The sequence below is a fragment of the Ursus arctos genome, unplaced genomic scaffold (genome assembly GCF_023065955.2).
Source record: "Ursus arctos isolate Adak ecotype North America unplaced genomic scaffold, UrsArc2.0 scaffold_7, whole genome shotgun sequence".
NCBI classification, from domain to species: domain Eukaryota; kingdom Metazoa; phylum Chordata; class Mammalia; order Carnivora; family Ursidae; genus Ursus; species Ursus arctos.
The window spans coordinates 77,438,460-77,457,948 of NW_026623089.1; the positions used below are offsets into that span (position 1 = coordinate 77,438,460).

The window sequence follows — 19,489 nt, forward strand, 5'->3', positions numbered from 1 at the left end:
TTTTCCCATTAGTTATCTCGTCCTATCCTCCCCAGGCTGTCAGGTGGCTGGTGCAGAAGTCATGAGGTCCGTTTTGCAGATAAGCAAATGAGCAGAGAGGCTCTTTCCCTGTTTCCCACAGTGAGTCAGCTGGGATCAGATCCAGATCCTTCCTCTCACCCAAGCAAGCTTGCCTCTGCGTCCTTACGAAGAGCCCGTTATGGTTGCCAACGCCTCCCCCAGTGACGGAGCCCGAACAGCATCCCCAGGCCGCTGCTGCTGTTCTCACGAAATCCCATCCACCACACACGTCATTCCGATGCAGGTGCACACCAGTATTCCCAGAGATCCTTTTTTCCCCGAGTGTTTTTTTCCTTTTAAACCAAACTTCCCCATATCTATAAAAGTTATTTTCACGGAAATCTTTCACACCAATTGTACATTTTCTGCCTTCTCAAGCGCGGTGTTTTCGACTTGACTGTAACTTTCCTTGCTTCGCGCTGTGCTGTGTTCGAGCGATGCTCCACACGTCTCCGAGTCTGCTTTCACGGGAGCAAGGACGAGCGCACATCCGACCCTAGCCCCAGGTCAGGCTGAAGCGTCTGGGGGGCTCTGGACCAACGCCCTGCCCGTTCTCGCTTCAGAATTCTCTCCTCTGTAGGACGGCAAGGACTACCTTTCCTCGCCCTCAGCCCTCACCGCCCGAAGTGAGAGGATCTCTGGCAGAAGTGACCACTGACATTATAAAGTGCTGCCCCAACTTAAGGCAGCACCCCAATCCCCAAGCCCTTCAGGGAGAACTCCATGCCGAGCACCCAGCACGCAAAATTCGGGGCGTGCTCCTTGAACACGCAGCCCTCACGGATTCTCGTCCGTGCTCACAAGAGACTTTTCTGAACTCCTCCTCCATGTGGGAACTGCCTCATTCCTGGGAAGATTTTGCCTCATCCACAAATATCGTATCCACCTCCACTGATCTGATGTAGAGATTTCACTACATACATCCTCTTAGAACTCACATATGCAACTTTAAAAACAACTTTTCCGTCCATTAAGCTCCAAAGGATTTGGGGCTCTGTACCTCTCCGTTATCAAATGTCTCCATCCATTCTTCTACTAGGCTGGCTTTTTTATTTTGGGGGGAGGAGGGCTGCCTCTATAATTATCAGCAATGAAACACTAATCCCCAACCAGCCTTCCTTCCCCCCCAAGTAAAAACTTTAAAATTTTTTTCACGGCCTCTAGTAAGGAGACTTACCAAAGCTTCATGAAATCTCAAAGTCATTCACCCATGTTCTTACTTGTCCCATTAAAGAAATCCAGCATGTCAGAAAGGCATGATTACTTTTTAACAAAATTATCTTTGCTGTAAGTGTTGGGGAGATCCTTTCACCCTACCTGTTTGTGAAGCAAAAATTAAAAAATTCCCTCAGATTTTCATTAGGAAACTTCTAGATCTACAGAGTACAGATCTTCCTCGACTTACGACGGTGTCACAGTCCAATAAAACTATAGTGAGCTGAAAATATCCTAAGTCGAAAATGCATTGACTATCACCAACCCAGCGAAGCTCAGGGCTTAGCCTCACTGACCTGAAACACACTTAGAACGCTCCTGTTAGCCTGCGGTTGGGCCCAACCATCTAATGCAAAGCCCACTTTATGACCAAGTGTTGACTGTCTCGTGGATCGTACTGAGTACCGTCCCCGAGCAAGGAGAACAGAGGCTGGCCGGGCGCTGAGGCTCCAGCCTCACCAGAAAGGAGGGCTAGCCCAGGAAAAGATCCAAATTCACAAAACTGGATGCACGGCTCCTACGGCATGCGTGTCGCTTGCCCACCACGGTAAACTCAAACACTCGTAAGAGGGGCCCCTGTGGGCGGGCATCGTCTGTATGACGAACAGCCCCAGACCCTTCACTTGGACTCATCAATTATCAGCATTTTGTCACATTTGCTTCTTCCTCGCTCTCTTCTCTCCTGGACCACGTGAGAACAAGCTGAATATACTAGGGTGCTTCACCCCATACGTAACCACAAGGACAGTTTCTTCCATCGCCACATTCCTAAACGCGTAACAACGAGGCAGGAGGATCGCAGTTTACAGACATCCTGACTCAGGCTCCCGAAGGTCTCAGCACGTCCTTTAGCGCATCTATACCCCGATCCAGGGTCCAGCCACAGGATACATTTCGAGGCCACTTGACATAGTCTTAATTTTTCTGTTTCTCAGTCTTTGTTTTTAGACAGTGACATTTTTGAAGAGTCCAGTCTAGTTTCTTTATACAACGTCCCTCAATTTGGTTTTATTGGATTGTTTCTTTGTGCTCAAAGTCAGGGTCAATGTGATTGGCAGGAATATTACAGAAATGGTGTGTTCTCCATAGCACATCACACTGAAAAGCGTCTGATAATAACTGTCCTGTGACTGGTTTGGTCACTTGGCTATGGGAGTATCCACCAGATTTCTCCACTGAATACACACCTCTGTCCCTCTCTAATTAATCAGGAATTTGTGTTTTCCTTAATTTATGTAAATAGGATACCCCCAACCTTTCTTCACCCAGTGGCCTCGGGACCCACTCTTGGTTCCTGCTGGAATTACTCCTGTAGTCACCGCAGATGGCAATTTTCTAATAGCAATATTTCTTTTCCATCTAGGAGTTGAACTTTTTTGCCCTTAACATTAATTTTTTAAAAGGTTTTTTCTTTACTGATGTATTATAATTATTGCCTTTATTTCACTGGATACTCCAACAATCTCAAACCTGGCCAATGGGAACCTCTCCAGCAGGAAATACGGCTTCTGAATGAACGCCCTGGCCTGCAGTGTCCAGGCAGCTCCGGCATCCCTCCCTCAGGACGCGAGTCCCATCGTCCACCCGCCTGCATGGTGACACAACGGATAATGCTTCACGGAGACTTGCTCCTTGGAATGCCTGCTGGATGCTTTCTGACTCTGGTGACCTCTTCACACGAGCTGGCTGCTGCCATGTTGAAAACCTCTGTCCCCTTCCCCACGTCCCCCAAACACGGCCGTCTCTGCCCGGCCCACAGCACCACGCCTCCCTCACGCACACAACAGAGACGCAGCCCGACTCCTTGCCTCATCGCTTAAGAACCGGTGGTACCTGGGAGGCAGCAGGCCAGTCGAGTGTCCCTGAAGCAAATGCAGTCTCTCCCCAACGCCTTCGGGAGGACTGAATGCAAACAGGGCGACGGGGATCACAGCTGGCAGGAATGGGGACATAGGACTGGTGTCACTGTGGGATCCTCCATCCTCCCTCCCAAACAGCTTCCTTCCTGTATCGTGGGGGATTCTTCTAAGGGACACACGTGACCCCATCATACTTCTCCTCCTCCAACCGCTCCTGGCTTCCTAACTCTTTAAAAGGGTGACGAGACCCCTTCAAGTCTGTCCACACATGCCTCTCTGGCTTTATCTCTGGCTGCTCGTCACAGGGTCCCACACCCAGCGCCACTCCCTTGCCCACACCCCCTCTACACCCTTCTGCCCCTCGGCTCCACACAGCAAACTCCTACTCATTCGTCTGAGACCTGGCTCAGACGGCATCCCCTCAGCACAGCTGACACCCAGCGGTGTTCACCACTTTCTGGGGGCGCCACACGCTGTCACGGGCAGGACTCAGCGAGTCAGAGCAATCTGCTGGCTTATGTGTCTGTCACGGCATCTGCGTGCCCAGGAGGGGGACACCTGTGGTATCGTTTTGTGAGTCCTCAACATTTACCCCACACAAGGCCGGTTCTCTCAAAATGCTTATCCAGGAAGCACTCTACCTGCTTGGGCATCAAAACAATCTCCCCGCCTCACAATCCAGGAGAGCGAGTCTCCCTGGTGATGGCCCTTAAATAAAATCATTTAGGGGGCTCCCGGGTAGCTCAGTCGGTCCAGAGTCCGACTCTTGATTTCAGCTCAGGTCATGCTCTTAGGGTCGTGGGATCGAGCCCTGCGTCGGGCTCTGCACTGGGTGTGGAGCCTGAGATTCAGGAAAACAAAATAAGACAACAAAAAACCATTTAGAAAGTTTACAAAATCATGTAAGACTGCATATATCAAGCGTACACTATAAAGAAACAGGAACAACTGTACAGAAAGCACAATCAGAAACATGAAGACAAACGTACATAAAGGACTAATACAGAAACGTCAACAGTAAATAGGGCCAGCAGTGAGGGTAAAAGTTTTCGTCTTTTTGTATTTTTTTAGCGTATCTATAATAAATGAGTAGTTTCTTTAAAATGGAAAAAATAATCTTTTTAAGAGAGAAAAAAATAATTTAGTCCATTTTTTTTTTTTTTTTTTGGTCCCCGAAAAAGGAAGAGAATCGTGGAGAGAGACAGAGGAAGGTGAAGAGCTTCACGATGGGGAAGGCTCTGGGAATTATCTGCAAGGAACAGGTAAAAGTGAGAACAAACAAAAAGGCAGGTTATGCTGACGGTAAGACACAGGGAAGTGAGCAGAAAAGGAGGTAAAATCAGGCACAATTTAGGTTCCATGCACTTGAACGAAACGACATGAAGCTGCTTTGGTAACAAATGCTGGTAAGGGTCGCGGAGGTGAATCACAGCACCAAGGCCGGTCAGGGCAGGGGGGCGGCCTGCCACACTCACGCTGCCCCGAGGGCATGAGAACACCCCAGAAAGGTCACATGGTCCCCAAAAGTGCGGGGCCTTTCGCCCTGGGAGCCTGGGCTCGCGCCAGAGCGGAGGCCCTGGAGCCTGGGGACGGGGCCAGCACCACTCAGCTGCGGGGTGCGGGAGGGGCTCTGACCTCTCTCGTGCGTGTGACACAGGATCACTGACAGCAGAGGAGGCTACGAAGCCCTTCTGTCCTTACTTTGTCCTCTCCTGTCCTGCTGAACCGTTATGGGCCCCATGCCACCCAACACAGCCCATGGCCACCAGGGGGCTCTTCCCAGCTCAGGAGGGTCATGCCACCTAAAACACGGTGTCACAGGAGTGCGTGTCCCTGCTCTAATTAAGCCCCCTCTTCTCCAAGGTTTGCAAACCTAAGGGCACCGTGGAGACCACAGAACACCTCACTCTAAACAGAGCCACGGGTTCACTCCTGCAACTACTAAGATGAGAGCTGAAAACAGCAGACATTATTTCCTCCGTCGGCCGTAGGCTGTCTGTGTATCGGGGCCCAGGGTGGGGTGCTTTTTTTTTTTTCCTTTCGGAGTTTGCTACAACAGTTAGAAAAACTTTCTTACAGGAAGCTAAGAATGCTGAAGAATTCTCACATATTTCTGCATTTTGCTTTTTTTTTTTTTTTTTTAAATGGAATCCTAAACAACAGGGCCAAGATGACAAGAGGGTGTGCTCCGCTCAGTCCACACGCTCCCAGCAGCGCAGCTCTGATGAGCTCAGCAGGCTAATCCAGCATCAGACACTGGCAGCCCCCGCCGCGAGCCCGTCCCGCCTCCACGAGGCTCCGGGACAAGCGCGGCCCGAACCGAACACACCAGCTTTCCCCGTGGCTCATCTCTGTGGCAGGAGCACTGCCGGGAGGAGGCCCACTCTCCGTCCTCCTCATTTCCCACGACCGCTTCTCCAAGCCACTACATCTTGTCAGGTGAAGCGTGAACCGCCATCAAACGAACAATGGGAACAATCTTCATAATTACTCCTGCAGGCCCGCTGGGCCGCTTTTCTTAGAAGCCACACGGAGTGAGTACTGGCGTCAAGGGAAGAATTCAGTATGCCAACGACGGGGCTTAATAGGACGGCAGAACCAAGTTCAAGGGCACGTTAGACAGTACGGCTCAACTCCTCATGCAGGCCTGCGAAGGGAATGGTCAGCAGACAGGTCAGACGTAGGGGACGGAGCCTGGTGACGACATCAACCTCTCTTCTTACCTCCGTGTGGCATTCTGCACCCACAGAGCCCCTATGTGTCACCGCCACTCACTCAGAGGGCTCCTGAGGACAGACCGAGAAAGTGTCCTCCGAGCCGTGCCTCCCATCAAGGCTCACAGGCCCTGAGAGGTAAACACAAGTGCCACACGGTGGGGCCGCGGGGTGCAAGCCCAAGCCGCCTCCAACCTCCGTTCTTCCTATGACTCGGCCTGAGAAGCCCCCTTGCTGGGCAACGGTTCAGGGGCAGGCTGCTCTGGGGAGACCCCGAATGGAGCCACTGGACCGGATAACTCTTAGGGAGGCTCCTTTCGGTCCTGACGGATGAGCTCCGGGGCCAGGCTGTGAAGCAGCCACACTGGCCTCTGGGACCCTCTCTGGTGCCCCCTCTCCCTCTGACATGGCTCCCAGGGTGGCCATCTAGCCCTCACTGGCCACGGAATCCTTGGACTTGGGCTGCCAGGCCTCCCCCAACTCTTCCATCCAGCCTCAGAAATCACCCTGTCTCACTGTGCAGTCTTCCTGCCCACAGAGGTGAGACCAAACTGAATCAAGTCACCAGAGTCCACTTTCTATTTACAGAAGAAATGGAGCAGAGAAAAAAGCTCATCGACACGACAAAGAATCAAACTGAGAAATCCAGAACATGGGCCATTCCACAGAACAACCCACCTCATCTCTATGAGTTACGGACAGGGTTAAAAAAAAAAAAGGGAGAAAGGACTGCCTTAGAATTAGAGATTTAAAAGACACAGCAACTAAATATAAAGATGTTGGCTCCTCATTTATACAAACCATTTTTTTAAAAAGGCATTTTTAAGACAATCAAGATATTCCATGAACTGGTTATCGCCAAGACCAAAATATTTCCATTGATCATGTTGACTATACCAACAGCATTAAAGTTATCCATAAAATGTCCAAAATTTTCAGATGTACACTAAAGCACACAGCCATCAAATGACACTGACATTTGTTTTAAAATACTTCCAAAAAAAAAAAAAATGAGATGAAGCAAATGTAGCCAAGTCTTGGTAAGTACTGGGTCTGGGTGTTGGGTATATGGAGGTCCCATGTTTGAGCTTCTCTACTCTGGGAGAGACATATGAACGTTTTCAGAATAAAAATTGTTTTCAGGGCGCCTGGGTGGCTCAGTCGTTTAGCGTCTGCCTTCGGTTCAGGGCGTGATCCCGGAGTCCTAGGATCGAGCCCCATATCAGGCTCCTCTGCTGGGAGCCTGCTTCTTCCTCTCCCACTCCCCCTGCCTGTGTTCCCTCTCTTGCTGGCTGTCTCTCTCTCCGCCAAATAAATAAATAAAATCTTTTTAAAAAATTGTTTTCTGTATCCTTTCCTCTAAGAGCCTGTTCTACAAGAGAAGTAACTAGATTTTAACTAATGATTTTTGCTAAGCTGTGCTTACGTTTCATCCCCTCCTGTGTTTTTTTTACTTAAAAATATCCCAATTTCCAAATGACCATCCTGACCCCAGTCAGGATTTCTAGCAACACCATACACAAGTGGCATGTTTGGGCTGGGTTTTTTTGCACAGTTCCTGCTGTGACCTCTGTCTTTACGAAGAAAAACCACAACTATTTATAGCCACGGGACCTTGGCTGCATTTGCGGATGACTCAGGCAGACTCTCTGAGAGCCAATGCTAACCAAGCTTGGGCTTGCTGGCAACTGTATGGCGTGCCAGAGAGAGGTCTTGGGGGCGGAACCAGACCAGGGAGAATGTCTACACAGCACAACCCTTCCACGTCGCATCCATGACTGTGGGCCTGACCCGGCACGCCACGTTCCCTGGTGGAGAAATTTCCCCATGCACAGACTTCAAGAAGCTCAACTGAACTTGGGCAAATATCCCAACTGTCAGCCTACTACTGAGAACACACTGCTTATCAAGCCAGCCCCCCGCCGAGAGTCCACACCATCGGACCCCCACTGATAGTAAGACATTTCCTATAACCAGGAGCCACAGGCAGTGCTCAAGAACTTTCACAGAGGCTGGAGAAGATGTGAGGCCGGCTTCTTGGAAGGAAGAGGGAACGAGACGGAAGGTGCAGGGTGGGGCGGGGTGGGGTGCTGACAGAGATGATGGGACCACTCATTCTTTATGACAGCCTCCCCAGAGTTCAGTGAAGAGTCTGAAGCAAAAACACAGTGAAGTAGGGAACCAGGTACCTCCCTGAGCACACACCTCAGTCTAAGACGGAAGAGGACGCAGTGAAGCATGTAACTTAGAGGCATCCAAAATTTCAAATGATAAAGACACCACTTTGAAAACCTGGTGCATTTTTCTGCTCTCCTTTTCCCAGTTCTAGCAGAGAGACCCTCTCTTCTGGGAAGAACAAAAGTGAAAGGAGATGGAACTGAAAGGACATGGGTGTTTTACCAACTCTAGAGCACCGCGAAGAAGTGATTCCAAATGCACCATGGCACCCCGTATGCTCCCAACCTAGTCAAAGGGACCATTCCTTCTGCATTAGAGCTCTGTGGCCGGCAAACGTTTTTAAAACTGAATCTTCTGCTAATTAGTTCAAAAGCCCCAGTGGTCTCCCTAGCTGGAAGCATTGCAAGGTAAAGGTTAGGGGTCAGGAGCATTTTGTGAACCTGATGGAAAGAGCCAATGCGAGAGGAATAGAGTTTATTTTAAAGAAAAGTCTCTGTGCTACGAGAGAATATCAACATGGCAAACGTGCCTCCAGGGAACAGTGACCCTGTTTGGGTGGGTGGAGGGTGCAAGGGGACAGGGACAGTGTCTCTTGCACTGCCATCATAGATCATCATGGCAGGGATTAACAGAAAGAAGGGAAAACATACCACTGGAAGCCAAACTTTCCATCCGAGAGAGGGAAAATGCATCCAAAAGCTCTTGGATCCATGTCAAGGGAGCAAATGATATTTTAAACGTCTGGCAGGAAACCAAAAAGCTACACCCACACACAGAGCCTCCCTGCGTCCCGCACGCTAACTAGACCCGTGCACTCCCCGCTCAGGTGCACTGGCCGGCTCGGAGATTTTGAGAAGCGGGGAGAGGGGGGCGCCCTGCCACATTGCTTAGTAACATTCCCGGGTAAAGATGCAGGGCTTTGACAATATGCTAAGGCAACGGTCACCTCCGGCCTCAGTCAGAGGACCCCTGGGCAGGAGGACAGACAGACAAGAAGGGCGATCACAGGGAGCAGAGGTTTACCTTCGGAGAGCAGTTGAAGTGCATGCCAGGCACTGGGAGGGTGGTCACGTACATTGTGATACAGCGATACAGGTACAGCGTGCCGACTATGCAGAAGAATCTTCTGCTGATGATAGACCTAGAGGAAGGGAGAAACAGGGCACTCGGTCATGACTCTGCAGGCGCAGTGAGGCTGTCCGTGACCCGACATACCAACCCCCAAATCACTTGAGAACTGGAAATAGCAACGTGATAACCAGAGCCAACAGGAGACTGAGGTGAGGATTTTGAGAATGAGGTTGTGGTTTCTGATTCTTTTAAAGTGAAGTGGCCAAAGGAGTGGACAGGGCTCTCCGCTGCTGACGAGGCAGCCTGAGGCTTACACCCGAGCTGAGCTGACGTTCCCCCGGTGGGTCAGTGGGGCCCATTCTGATCCATCCCAGCCGACTCCGCACCTGTGCTTAAACAATTAGAGAGTAGAGTGTGTTTTCAGTCATTAAAAGGGAAGATGCTCAGAACGCAAAAGTGGCATTAAAATGAGAATTCACAATTTTTCTGACCTTGAGTCAGACACGGAACAATTTTATTCGTACGGATTCTCTTAGCTGATCTCCATCTGAGAAAGTATCATGTCAAGAAAAGAGCCTGTCTGGTCAACAGCATCTGACCCCCACCTCTCTCCACATGCGACCTCTGTGGCCGTGGGACAGGCCACTGACAGAGGACCCTCAGTTTCTGAACCCGTAAAGCGGGGCAACATTAGAAATCATGTATGGAAAGCCCCAGCCTCAAATATCTAGGTTACGTGGATGAATAACAAAATAAGCAAGAAACAGAAATCTTTTCCATTTCAAGCTGATGAGTCCTTCTAATGAAATTGTTGGATATTCACACGTGAACAAGTATACTGAGCCTGGTGACTTCGCCCAGCCTCAAGTTCCCCATAGGTTAACTTGAATTAGATGAAGTTGTACTAGCTTCAGTGTATCCTTGGACAAAAAAGTTCTCTCCCTTTCTACTCCTACCCTGTTCTTCTGCAGTCCCGTGGGCTCCTCTTTCTCAACTGGGAGGAGTTCAAATGTTTCCTGGCCTGGGACAACCGGAGTTGAAAATACAAAAAAATCTTAGAAACAATGGACAGGCTTTCCTCTCAGATACTGAACATTTAATCAACTAATTTATAGCATAGCTCTATTCTTACGTAGAACGGACATTCCTACTGAAGTGTGTCTTCGGAAGAGAACTGGTATCATCTACATTTTTTGTTTTAACAAGAGGAATAAAGTAATGTGACAGTTGTGTGAATAAAAAATTTTTAAAAATAGGGGCGCCTGGGGGCTCAGTCAGTTAAGTGTCTGCCTTCGGCACAGGTCGTGATGCTGAAGGCCCGGGACTGAGCCCCACACTGGGCTCCCTGCTCGGCAGGGAGTCTGGCTTCGCCCTCTGCCTCTGCTGCTCCCCCTGCTTGTGTGTGCATGCCCTCTCTCTATCAAATAAATATATAAAATCTTTAAAAAAATTTTTTTAAATGCCCCATGCAACCCTCCTGGCATTTCATTCCTAAGTACAGCAGTTCAAGTGGGTTACTCAGGATGTATGGATAGAGCTCCATGTGTTGCCCCCAGACCCAGATTTCAGAAACTGGGTCAGACTTGCTCACCACAGAGGCAGTATTACTTTCTCCTAGTAAAGCTGTGCACGCTACCTCTGAGGACAAGAATTTATTCAGCATAAAGCTGTCTTGCAAAGGGATGTGCCTTTAATTTTAAGTATGACAAAAAGCACAATATAATTAAACAATATAAAGAGGGACAATGCTAGAGAATAATACTAACCCTATAAATGTCTGACCAAGAATACTCGAAATATTTGGCCAAGATGAATTTTCCATTGTGAGATAGAAGGGTCATCTTTCTTCAGAAGCAAACGCCCTCTTCTAGCCCTCCTGCCCAAATAAACAAATTATTTCCAATTTCACTTGAACCACCCAAGGAAGATTTAAGACAGACAGCTGTTATATTTGGGGTGGGGGACCCTGTGGCCCTAGGCGTGTGGGGTGGGTCAAGCGGGGTGGGTGTTTTTATGATAATCACCTGTGACCCACAAAGAATAACCAGCCCCTAAAAAGGAAGTAAGCCATTGAAGGTGTTATCAAGAGAGATGTTAAAAGGATGTAAGCTCCCCGTTAGCTTTCTATAGACAACCACCCCTAAAGGCCCTCTCTGGCAACCTTGTGGGGACTCCTCTCACTCTTCAGAGCTTTTTCTGTATCTTCACTTAATAAACTTCAATCGCTTTACTCAAAAAAAGAAAAGAAAAAAAAAGAAAGCAAGCAAGCTGTTAGGTTTATCTGGATCTGTTTATCTCTTTAGCGAAAGACAAACAAAGTGACCACTATCAGTCCACTTGAGTAAAGATTACAATTAAGATTGCAAAAAAAGTTTAAAAGTACCAAACACTGAAGATTCAGTCACAATTACTCTTTGACTTGAAGTGAAAAAGTCAAGTGACTTTTCCATGTGACTTATCGATATTAACAAGGTGATAAGTTGAAAGCAGCTGTTTGTAAGAATCTTATCTTTGGCATTTACTTAACTTTTTAAAGATTAATCTTAGAAGAGCTTTGATATATAACGTTAAACCAGGCTCTTCTCGCACAAGCTTTAAAAAGCAGGTTATAAAAATGTTTCAAAGAATTATATGCACTTAAAGCATTTATTCCCTTCATCAAAGAACTCCACACATGAGAATTTTTATTTACTTAGAGGTTTAAAAGTTCAAGATGTGTGTGCTCGCCCCAGCAGCACATATACTAAAATTGGGATGACATAAGTTCAAGGCGTGTTTAAAAAAAAAAAAAAAGTTTAAAGTGGATAAAAATGCAACAAGGCAACAAAAAAGCCACAGAATGAGTGTTAATGAGGTATTACGGGAGATGAAGCAAACGCCAAGGACAAGACACTGTTGTAATTCTTCAAAGCACAATGGTGTTCTCCTCCCGTGGGGTCGTCTCTCTTTTCACGCTGGAAAGAAGCCCCTCCCCAGCCACTCGTGCTGCCTAATGACTGTGCCCTCGTCCGAGACTTGCATTTGGCCTCGGTTCTCTATCAGTCTCTCAAGGGTTTGGGTAATGGGCTCTTAACTACTTTACCTGAGAGAGAGAAAAAAAATCCTTATTCGTTAAAAATGATTATAAGGAAACATGAAAGAAGTGTTACTATTTTATAGAGAACTATCACCGACTTGCTGGAAGAGCACGTTACAGCTATAACAGGTGACTTTATTAAACTTTTTAAACATCCTTCTTTACAAAGAAAGTGCTCAAAACCTCATTAAACACTACCATAATTAGCAACAGTACATTGTTTTTGGCGTTTGGCACAATGGTCTAAAATTCTGAAGAAAAAGAATGGTGAGAGACATCAACACAACAGCGTGCAAAATTAAAATACTGGAAAGTTCTTTTGCTTCCTGCAAGTTGTCTCTTGCAACTAATCCACGGCCAGAAAACATAGAGCAAGTCTTCCAGAGCTCACACCCGGTCTGCAAGCTCTTTAGGCTCCCAGCTTTGGGAAACATAGACCCCGACACACGGCAAGGGAACGAAGCAATAATTCCAAACCCAGCGGCAACAAATGAGCGGGAGCGCACGTAATCGTGGAAAGAGTCAGGGAGACCCGCAGCCCTGGCGCGGTCATGGAAGCCAGGGCGTGATTCAGGTCCGGGACCAGCCACTAGGGCAGGATGCGCCGCGTGGACCAGGCACGTGGAGCTCACCACCACAAAGCTGCTAGCTCCATCTTTAACAAAGGCTCACATGGTGACTTGGGCCATTTTGATTAATCTCCTTGGAAATTCACTTCCTCACCAGTAAAAGCATGCCTCGCCTCTTCCTTATGAATCGAAGCAATGCTTTTGAGGTGTTTTCCAGGCTGTTATTAACAGCAGCTAGGGTTTTGCCGAATTTCTCCTATATGCCAAGCGCTGTGCCCTTTAGTTCTTCAAGCAACCTGGAATGCAACGTGCTCCTTGTCTCACAGATGGGAAAACTGAGGTTCCAAGTGCAAGCTGACGTATCAATACATCACACAACACAGAAGACTCAGGGAATGGTGTCGGATTGTGTAAGAAATCCCAATTTTACCTGAGATGGCATCGTGTGTGCTTAGAGATCAGCTGACATCCTACCACATTTAAGTTAGGTTTAAAAATCTATTTAACTCAGGGGCGCCTAGGTGGCGCAGTCAGTTAAGTGTCCGACACTTGGTTTTAGCTCAGGTCATGATCTGCCTGCATCGGGCTCCAGTCTCAGCACAGAGACTACTTGGGATTCTCTGTCCCTCTGCAAGCCCTGCTAGCATGCACATGTTCTCTTTCTTTCTCACATAAACAAAATCTTAAAATCTACTTTACTCAGATTTTTCACTGTGTTTTATGTTGTATTGCATAGGGACCAGAACTCCCCAAAATAAGAATTTTGATAATACTTCAATAACTGTGTTAATTATGAAAGTACTGAAACAAATCCTTCCAGATCTCTAACATGAAATGCTCCCACTTTCCGTCACTGTTTGCAGACTGCGCCCAGCTACGCTTACAGCCCCGATGTTTACTCAGTCCATCTGAAACTGTAGCCACGTCTCGGCATTCTACCTCACCTGGACTTCTCCTTCTTCCACCTGCTGTCCCTAATTCCGCCCGTGCCTCCCTAAAATCCATTCCACATGGACCCGCAAGAATCAGTTTTTGGAAACAGATAAACAAACTATGTCCTTTGAAACCCTTCAATGGGGGCACCTGGGTGGCTCAGTTGGTTAAGCGTCTGCCTTTGGCTCAGGTCATAATCCCAGGGTCCTGGGATCAAGTCCCGCATCAGGCTCCCTGCTCTGCAGGGAGTCTGCAGCTTCCTCTCCCTCCACCCCTCCCCCTGATCATGCTTTCTGTCAAATAAATAAATAAAATCTTAAAAAGAAAAAAGAAAAGAAACCTTTAATGGATGCCAAATACACTTTAAATAGAATCCAAATCCTTTACCAAGCCCAGGAGGCCCTGGATACGCTGGCCCACCTTCTCCAGCCTCCTCTCCCTCTGCTCTCTGCAACGTCCTCCAGATCTAACTCAGTACAGCGCTAATCTAAATTAGCGCTGTGAAGTCCCTCCCGCCTTAGGTGGGCCTGTATTCCCAGGACACTCAGCCTTCTGTTTTAAAGTAAAGCCTCCCTTTACTTCCCTGCTATGAGCCCTTGGATTCACTGGATTATGACAACTGCTCACTACTACCTACTGAGTTCAAACTCCCCTCAACCTGACCCCACAGCTACCTTACCTGTCTTATCTTGCAGACATAAAGCCCACTGCCCTTGGCAAAAGAAGCCCCGCATTATTCTCTCAAATCCTAGCTTCTTGCTTTTGCCCTAAATCTCTGTCTTGGCCTCTCCCATGATCCCGTCTGCCGTAATCTTTGCCATCCACCCCAAATACCACTTCTGCACGAAGCCTTCCAGATGTCCCCAAATGGACAGACCCACTTCATCCTCCAAATCCCTTCGGAACTTTGGTTCTACTTTATGGTATTTTTAATTGTGCCACTGGCACCACCATTAGCAAGAGGGTCTCAATCCTTCTATCAGAGGAAGCTCTTAAACACAGGCCTGCCGTACTCATGTTGTAGTCCCAGTGAGACTCCCGATGGTCCCTGCAATGCTGGCCATCACCACGCAGTTCTGTGCCTCGCAATGTTGCTTCTTTACTCCCTCTGACAGGCCCTTCCTGCTTCTTCCCATAAACGTCTCTCCTTTAAACTCTTTCATAGATTGGCCAGAATTAATCTGCACTGATGCTCTCTCTGCACCCTTTCGGCCCGAACAGTAAAACTTACAACACTTGCTAAGATCGCTGCTTTCGTCCCAGTGGGACTGCAAACCCCTGTCCTCCGTCCTCCTTCCCCGTCTCCTCGCAGCCTTCACCCGGCTCTCAACTGCTCCAGGTGGAGGGCCATGAAAACTCAGGGCTTAATCCAGTCCTTTAGGAAAGAAGATTCCAAGGAAAGGTTTGTGAAATAAACAAAAGAGAAGGAAGAAATGCTGCAGAACAAAGTGTAAACATACACCTCTCCTGGGAAATCTAGAACTCATGTGATATTTCCTGGGTGTCCCCCTCCACGGGGCAGACGGCACCGTCCGTGAATCAGGAGAATGAGACATGCCCCTGAACCTGGCCCAGACGTGTGTCTGTACATGCAGAGCTCCTTTCTGCCTTTTAAAAAGCCAACTCAAAGAGATTCTATATCTTCGGTACTAATTATTTTAACCACGTTCCTGCTTAGCATCTACTATTGTCCCATTTTACAGATGGGAAAATTACAGTGTAAAGAGTTTAAGGACTAACCTGGGGCCAGAGTCGGTCAACGCGAACCACCACAGGCCCTTGGTGTCTAGACTTGCAATTAGCTGCTCTTTTTACTAATGAACTTGTCGAGGTAAAGGGGAAAAAACGGTAACAGCTGAGATTTTTCTTTCTAAGCCCCATGTAAAAGATCTGCAGTATAATACAATCATCAATTAAGTGCAGGAAATGATCCACACCGGTTTAGGGAATCTGCAAAGAACAGATCACATTATAAAACTGTCCCCATTCAACCCACTTTTTAAAAAAATATATCATTTCCTGGAATATAGATCATAACATCAGGAAAAAATTTTACTCTACAAGATATGAAAGAACATCAATATGATCTACTTAAAACAGTTACGAAGGATTAAAGTCAGAAGCAGTTACATCTTGCTGCTACTTCCGGCTATTAACAAAAACGAATACACGTGTGTGTGTGTGTATACACGTGTGCCTATAAACGCATGTACATAAAGCACACACGCAAATATCTTTGTGTATACGTAATGCACACACACACACACGGTCTAGCCAGTTCTACATAAATAGCTAGATACACACGTATATGACGCACAGATGCACATGTCCACCCAGACCCCTCCTCCACCAAAACCTACCACGTGACTCCCCTTCCCAAGGGCTGGCTCCCTCACGGCTAGCAGAACTGAACAGTTAACGTTTGCTCTGCGGCTAACGGATTAACCTTAGAAGTAACACACTCATGTTCACAGAGGGTTTCTAAAACCACAATAAGCGTATCTCAGCAGCGGGGGCTAACACTTGGCGGATTTTAGGCCCAGTAAGTAGCACAATGCAACACTCAATAGATGCCAGCGGCTGTTATGCCTCTTACTACACGTAGTAAGAGCACGTGTGCTGGGCATCATGCGGGGCCCGAGAGCAGAGCGGCAAGCACAGTGGGCACAGAGCCTGCATTCTAGTGGACGAGGCAGACAGTAATCAAGATAAGTAAGTAAAATACAGAGCATGTTAGATACGCACTAAATGGTAAAACTGAGCGAAGGTGTCTCCGGGGGAACGTTCCAGACAGGGGCTAGCGTGTGTGGGTATCTGCTGCGCAGCAGGGGTCGGGAGCAGAGTGCTAATGACAGGGGATCTGGCAGGACCTCCGTAGTCACCACCAGCATTCTGGCCTTCGAGCTGTACGTGCCGGCAGAAGAGGGACATCCGCCAACTTACTCTGCCAGGGACACAGGCGTTCTGCCGAGCTGACAAGTGGCAGAGAGGCCGGCAGGAGGCTCCTGCCCAGCCCGGCTGAGAGAGGACAGTGGGGACCGAGGGCAGCAACAGAGGTGGCCAGGAGGGGTGGGATTCACAGGCCCCAAATCTCAAGAATGAAACCAGGAGGTCTGGCCTGAGAGCAAGGAAGGGTAGGGATGCCACTTCCTAAGAGGGGGTGTGGTGGGGCAGGCCCAGGAAGCAGGAGGCTGCCAAGGACGCAGTCGGGTGCGTCATACACGTTATCTCCCTCCATCTGCATGACACCATGGACAGACACGACCGTAGGACACCCATTTCCCAGGGGAGGAAACCATGTCACTGTGGCCGTTCAGCAGCTCACACAGGAAAGTCAGCAGCTGGAGGGACTGGTGGTCTACCACCAGCAGGATCTGCCGCGTAACTGAGTGCATTGCTGCCACCGTCAGAGGCAGCCAGGCCGGAGGGGGACAGATGAGGTGGCTTCTACAGCAGATCATCCCTAATGGTTTTTTAAAAGAAGGGGGGGAAAGAAGCCATCCCGGGCGCGCTCTAAAGTAGAAGGCAAATATAATACCATTTAAAAACATACGCGTATAGGGGCGCCTGGGTGGCTCAATTGGTTAAGTGTCTGACTCTTAGCCCAGATCAGGTCATGATCGCAGGGTCGTGTGTTCAAGCCCTGTGTCGGGCCCCACGCTGGGCATGGAGCCTACTTAAAAAACAAAACAAAAGAAAAACCACATGCATATATAAATTTTATATATCTGAGCACACACAGAAAAATATCAGAAGAGTGCCAAACCCATTATTTCTGTCTGGCAACATAACAGGTAAGTTTTGTTTTCCTTTTGTTTCTCTTCTAATTTGCCTATGGGCAAGCTGCAAGACTTCGTTTTCTCTGGTGTTATAAATAAAAATTAATGCATGAAAATGGTAATGTATTGTCCATATGTACCTTTATATTTGCTCTCTGCCCCTTTATCCTGAGTCTTGGTTAGAAAGCTCCTTAAAACCTAAATTGCTGTGATTCCTGAATTTAGGGAGCTCTGCAGGGTGAATCTAGTTTCCCTACAATTCCCAGGACCTAGACTAGCATTTAGATCTTGAGATCCAACTTGGTAAAAATGAGGAAATAGGAGGAGCCCACCTGTCAGCTACTGTGGGAGTGAGCAGTGAGGCCAAGCAGAGGACTGAGCTCATCACCCAGCTCCTAGAGTGTCGGTCCTTCCTCTGTGAGGGATGATGTCCCTGAGAGGGAGGTGAAGCAGGGGCCCGCAGAAGCCTAGGAGCTCAGGGTCACAGGGGAAGATAATGGGACAGGGAAGGGCCTCAGGGATGGACAGGGAATAGGATCTCAGCCCAGATGGCGGGGGGGGGGGGGGTGGTCAGAATCAAATGGGGAGGGAACTTGCTGGAAACAAAGGAAGAAAATAAGGTTGGGTAGTCCTGGTCAGCAGTCTTCAGTGGAAAAGTGTGACTGAGGTTGGTGGCCGAGGGGATTTCCCAGAGTGGGGGTGACAGAGCCATACCTGGGAGGTCACAGGACAGCACACATCTAGGACAGAGCCACGTGTGTCTTCTACAGACTACGGTGGACCAGCTTGACGGGACAGCTCTCAGGGCCGGCAGACCCGTCTGGGGCAAGTGTGCATGTCTCCCACGTGGTGGGATGTGACACATAAACCCTAGTACTGGACACTGAACAGATCCGTTTTTACTGTCTGTCCTCGAACGCCAACTCATGCCACCACCTCAGCAAAGAAAGCTCATGTGCAGAGGGCAGGCGCTGGTGACGCCAGGCACCTCCGGACTGGCTTTATACCGAAGAGCCTCCAATCCCCAAGTCATTCCCTGTGGGACCTGAGGCAAAGTCAACTGCTTCTTGGAGTCTCCATGACCTTCGCTGAGAAAGGGGAGCTGCCACTTATTTTCAGGACTGACCGGGTCAGAAGACAGAATGCATATAAAACCCAGTTCTTGTTACTCGACGGGTCTGGGATCTGCCACTGGAACGGGGTGTTGATGACTGTTGACAACGTGGATGGAAACGTATAGAAGGAAAGAGACGGAGTCGGCATGTCCAGGACGCAGCACGTGTGCAGACGGAGAAGAAAGGCGTTGGGGGGGGTGGTCCCTGCACTCTCCTCTTGCTTTACTGCTGGGGAGGGACACGACAGCTGACCAGCCAAGTAAATCAGGAGCCACGTGCCCCCAAAAGGCTGCACAGAGAACCGCCAGAAGGTAACCTCCATGCTTTGTTGCGTCTGCTGCCGCGTGGTCTTCCAGAACTCTCGATCAACAGCTAAACATAATGATGTCCTGACATGCCACGACAGACTAGCCTCGCGGTCCTTAGCATGAGGTCAATTTATAATAAAGGCAACAGCCCTCAGAAAAGGCTCCTCCAGAGCTGGAAAAATGACCTCTACAGCGTAGGAATGTGGGGAGACCAGCTTCCTATCAAATGCTCTGACCCAGAGCTTTGACGAACTTCACCACATCCATCGAAGACCTCAACATAACGGGAACAACGCTGACAGTCACTGTGTCACAAACTGCCTCAGGGAGTAGAAGCGGAGAGAGGGAAGTACTTCGATCCAATCCGCTTAATGTGAACAGCAGCAGGAACGGAATTAAAACCGGGTAAAACGAAGAGCAACCTGAGTGCCCAGTCTAGCCCAGGGACTGAGACCAAAATAAATCAAGTCCACGTCTGATGGCAACAGCTGCCCGTCAGCGCGAGGACCGTTTTGGGAAATGAGATCGCTCTCGCAGAGGAGAGGTGACGTCGTAGACACCTTCTTATGCTGGCAGATTCCCTCCTGATAAACAAGGCCCTCAAAGCCAGAG

General features: G+C 48.6%; 1 protein-coding gene across 3 annotated transcripts in view; it reads right to left on the bottom strand.

Annotated features, from left to right (window-relative positions):
* The window catches only part of SGMS1 (sphingomyelin synthase 1), a 278,326-nt gene that overhangs the window by 12,043 nt on the left and 246,794 nt on the right, over positions 1-19,489 (bottom strand). For all 3 annotated transcript variants that reach the window (XM_057308559.1, XM_048219012.2, XM_044386019.3), the window contains one exon: positions 9,050-9,167. In XM_057308559.1, coding sequence (XP_057164542.1) covers positions 9,050-9,167 — 118 coding nt within the window. The remainder of the gene's footprint in view (positions 1-9,049; positions 9,168-19,489) is intronic.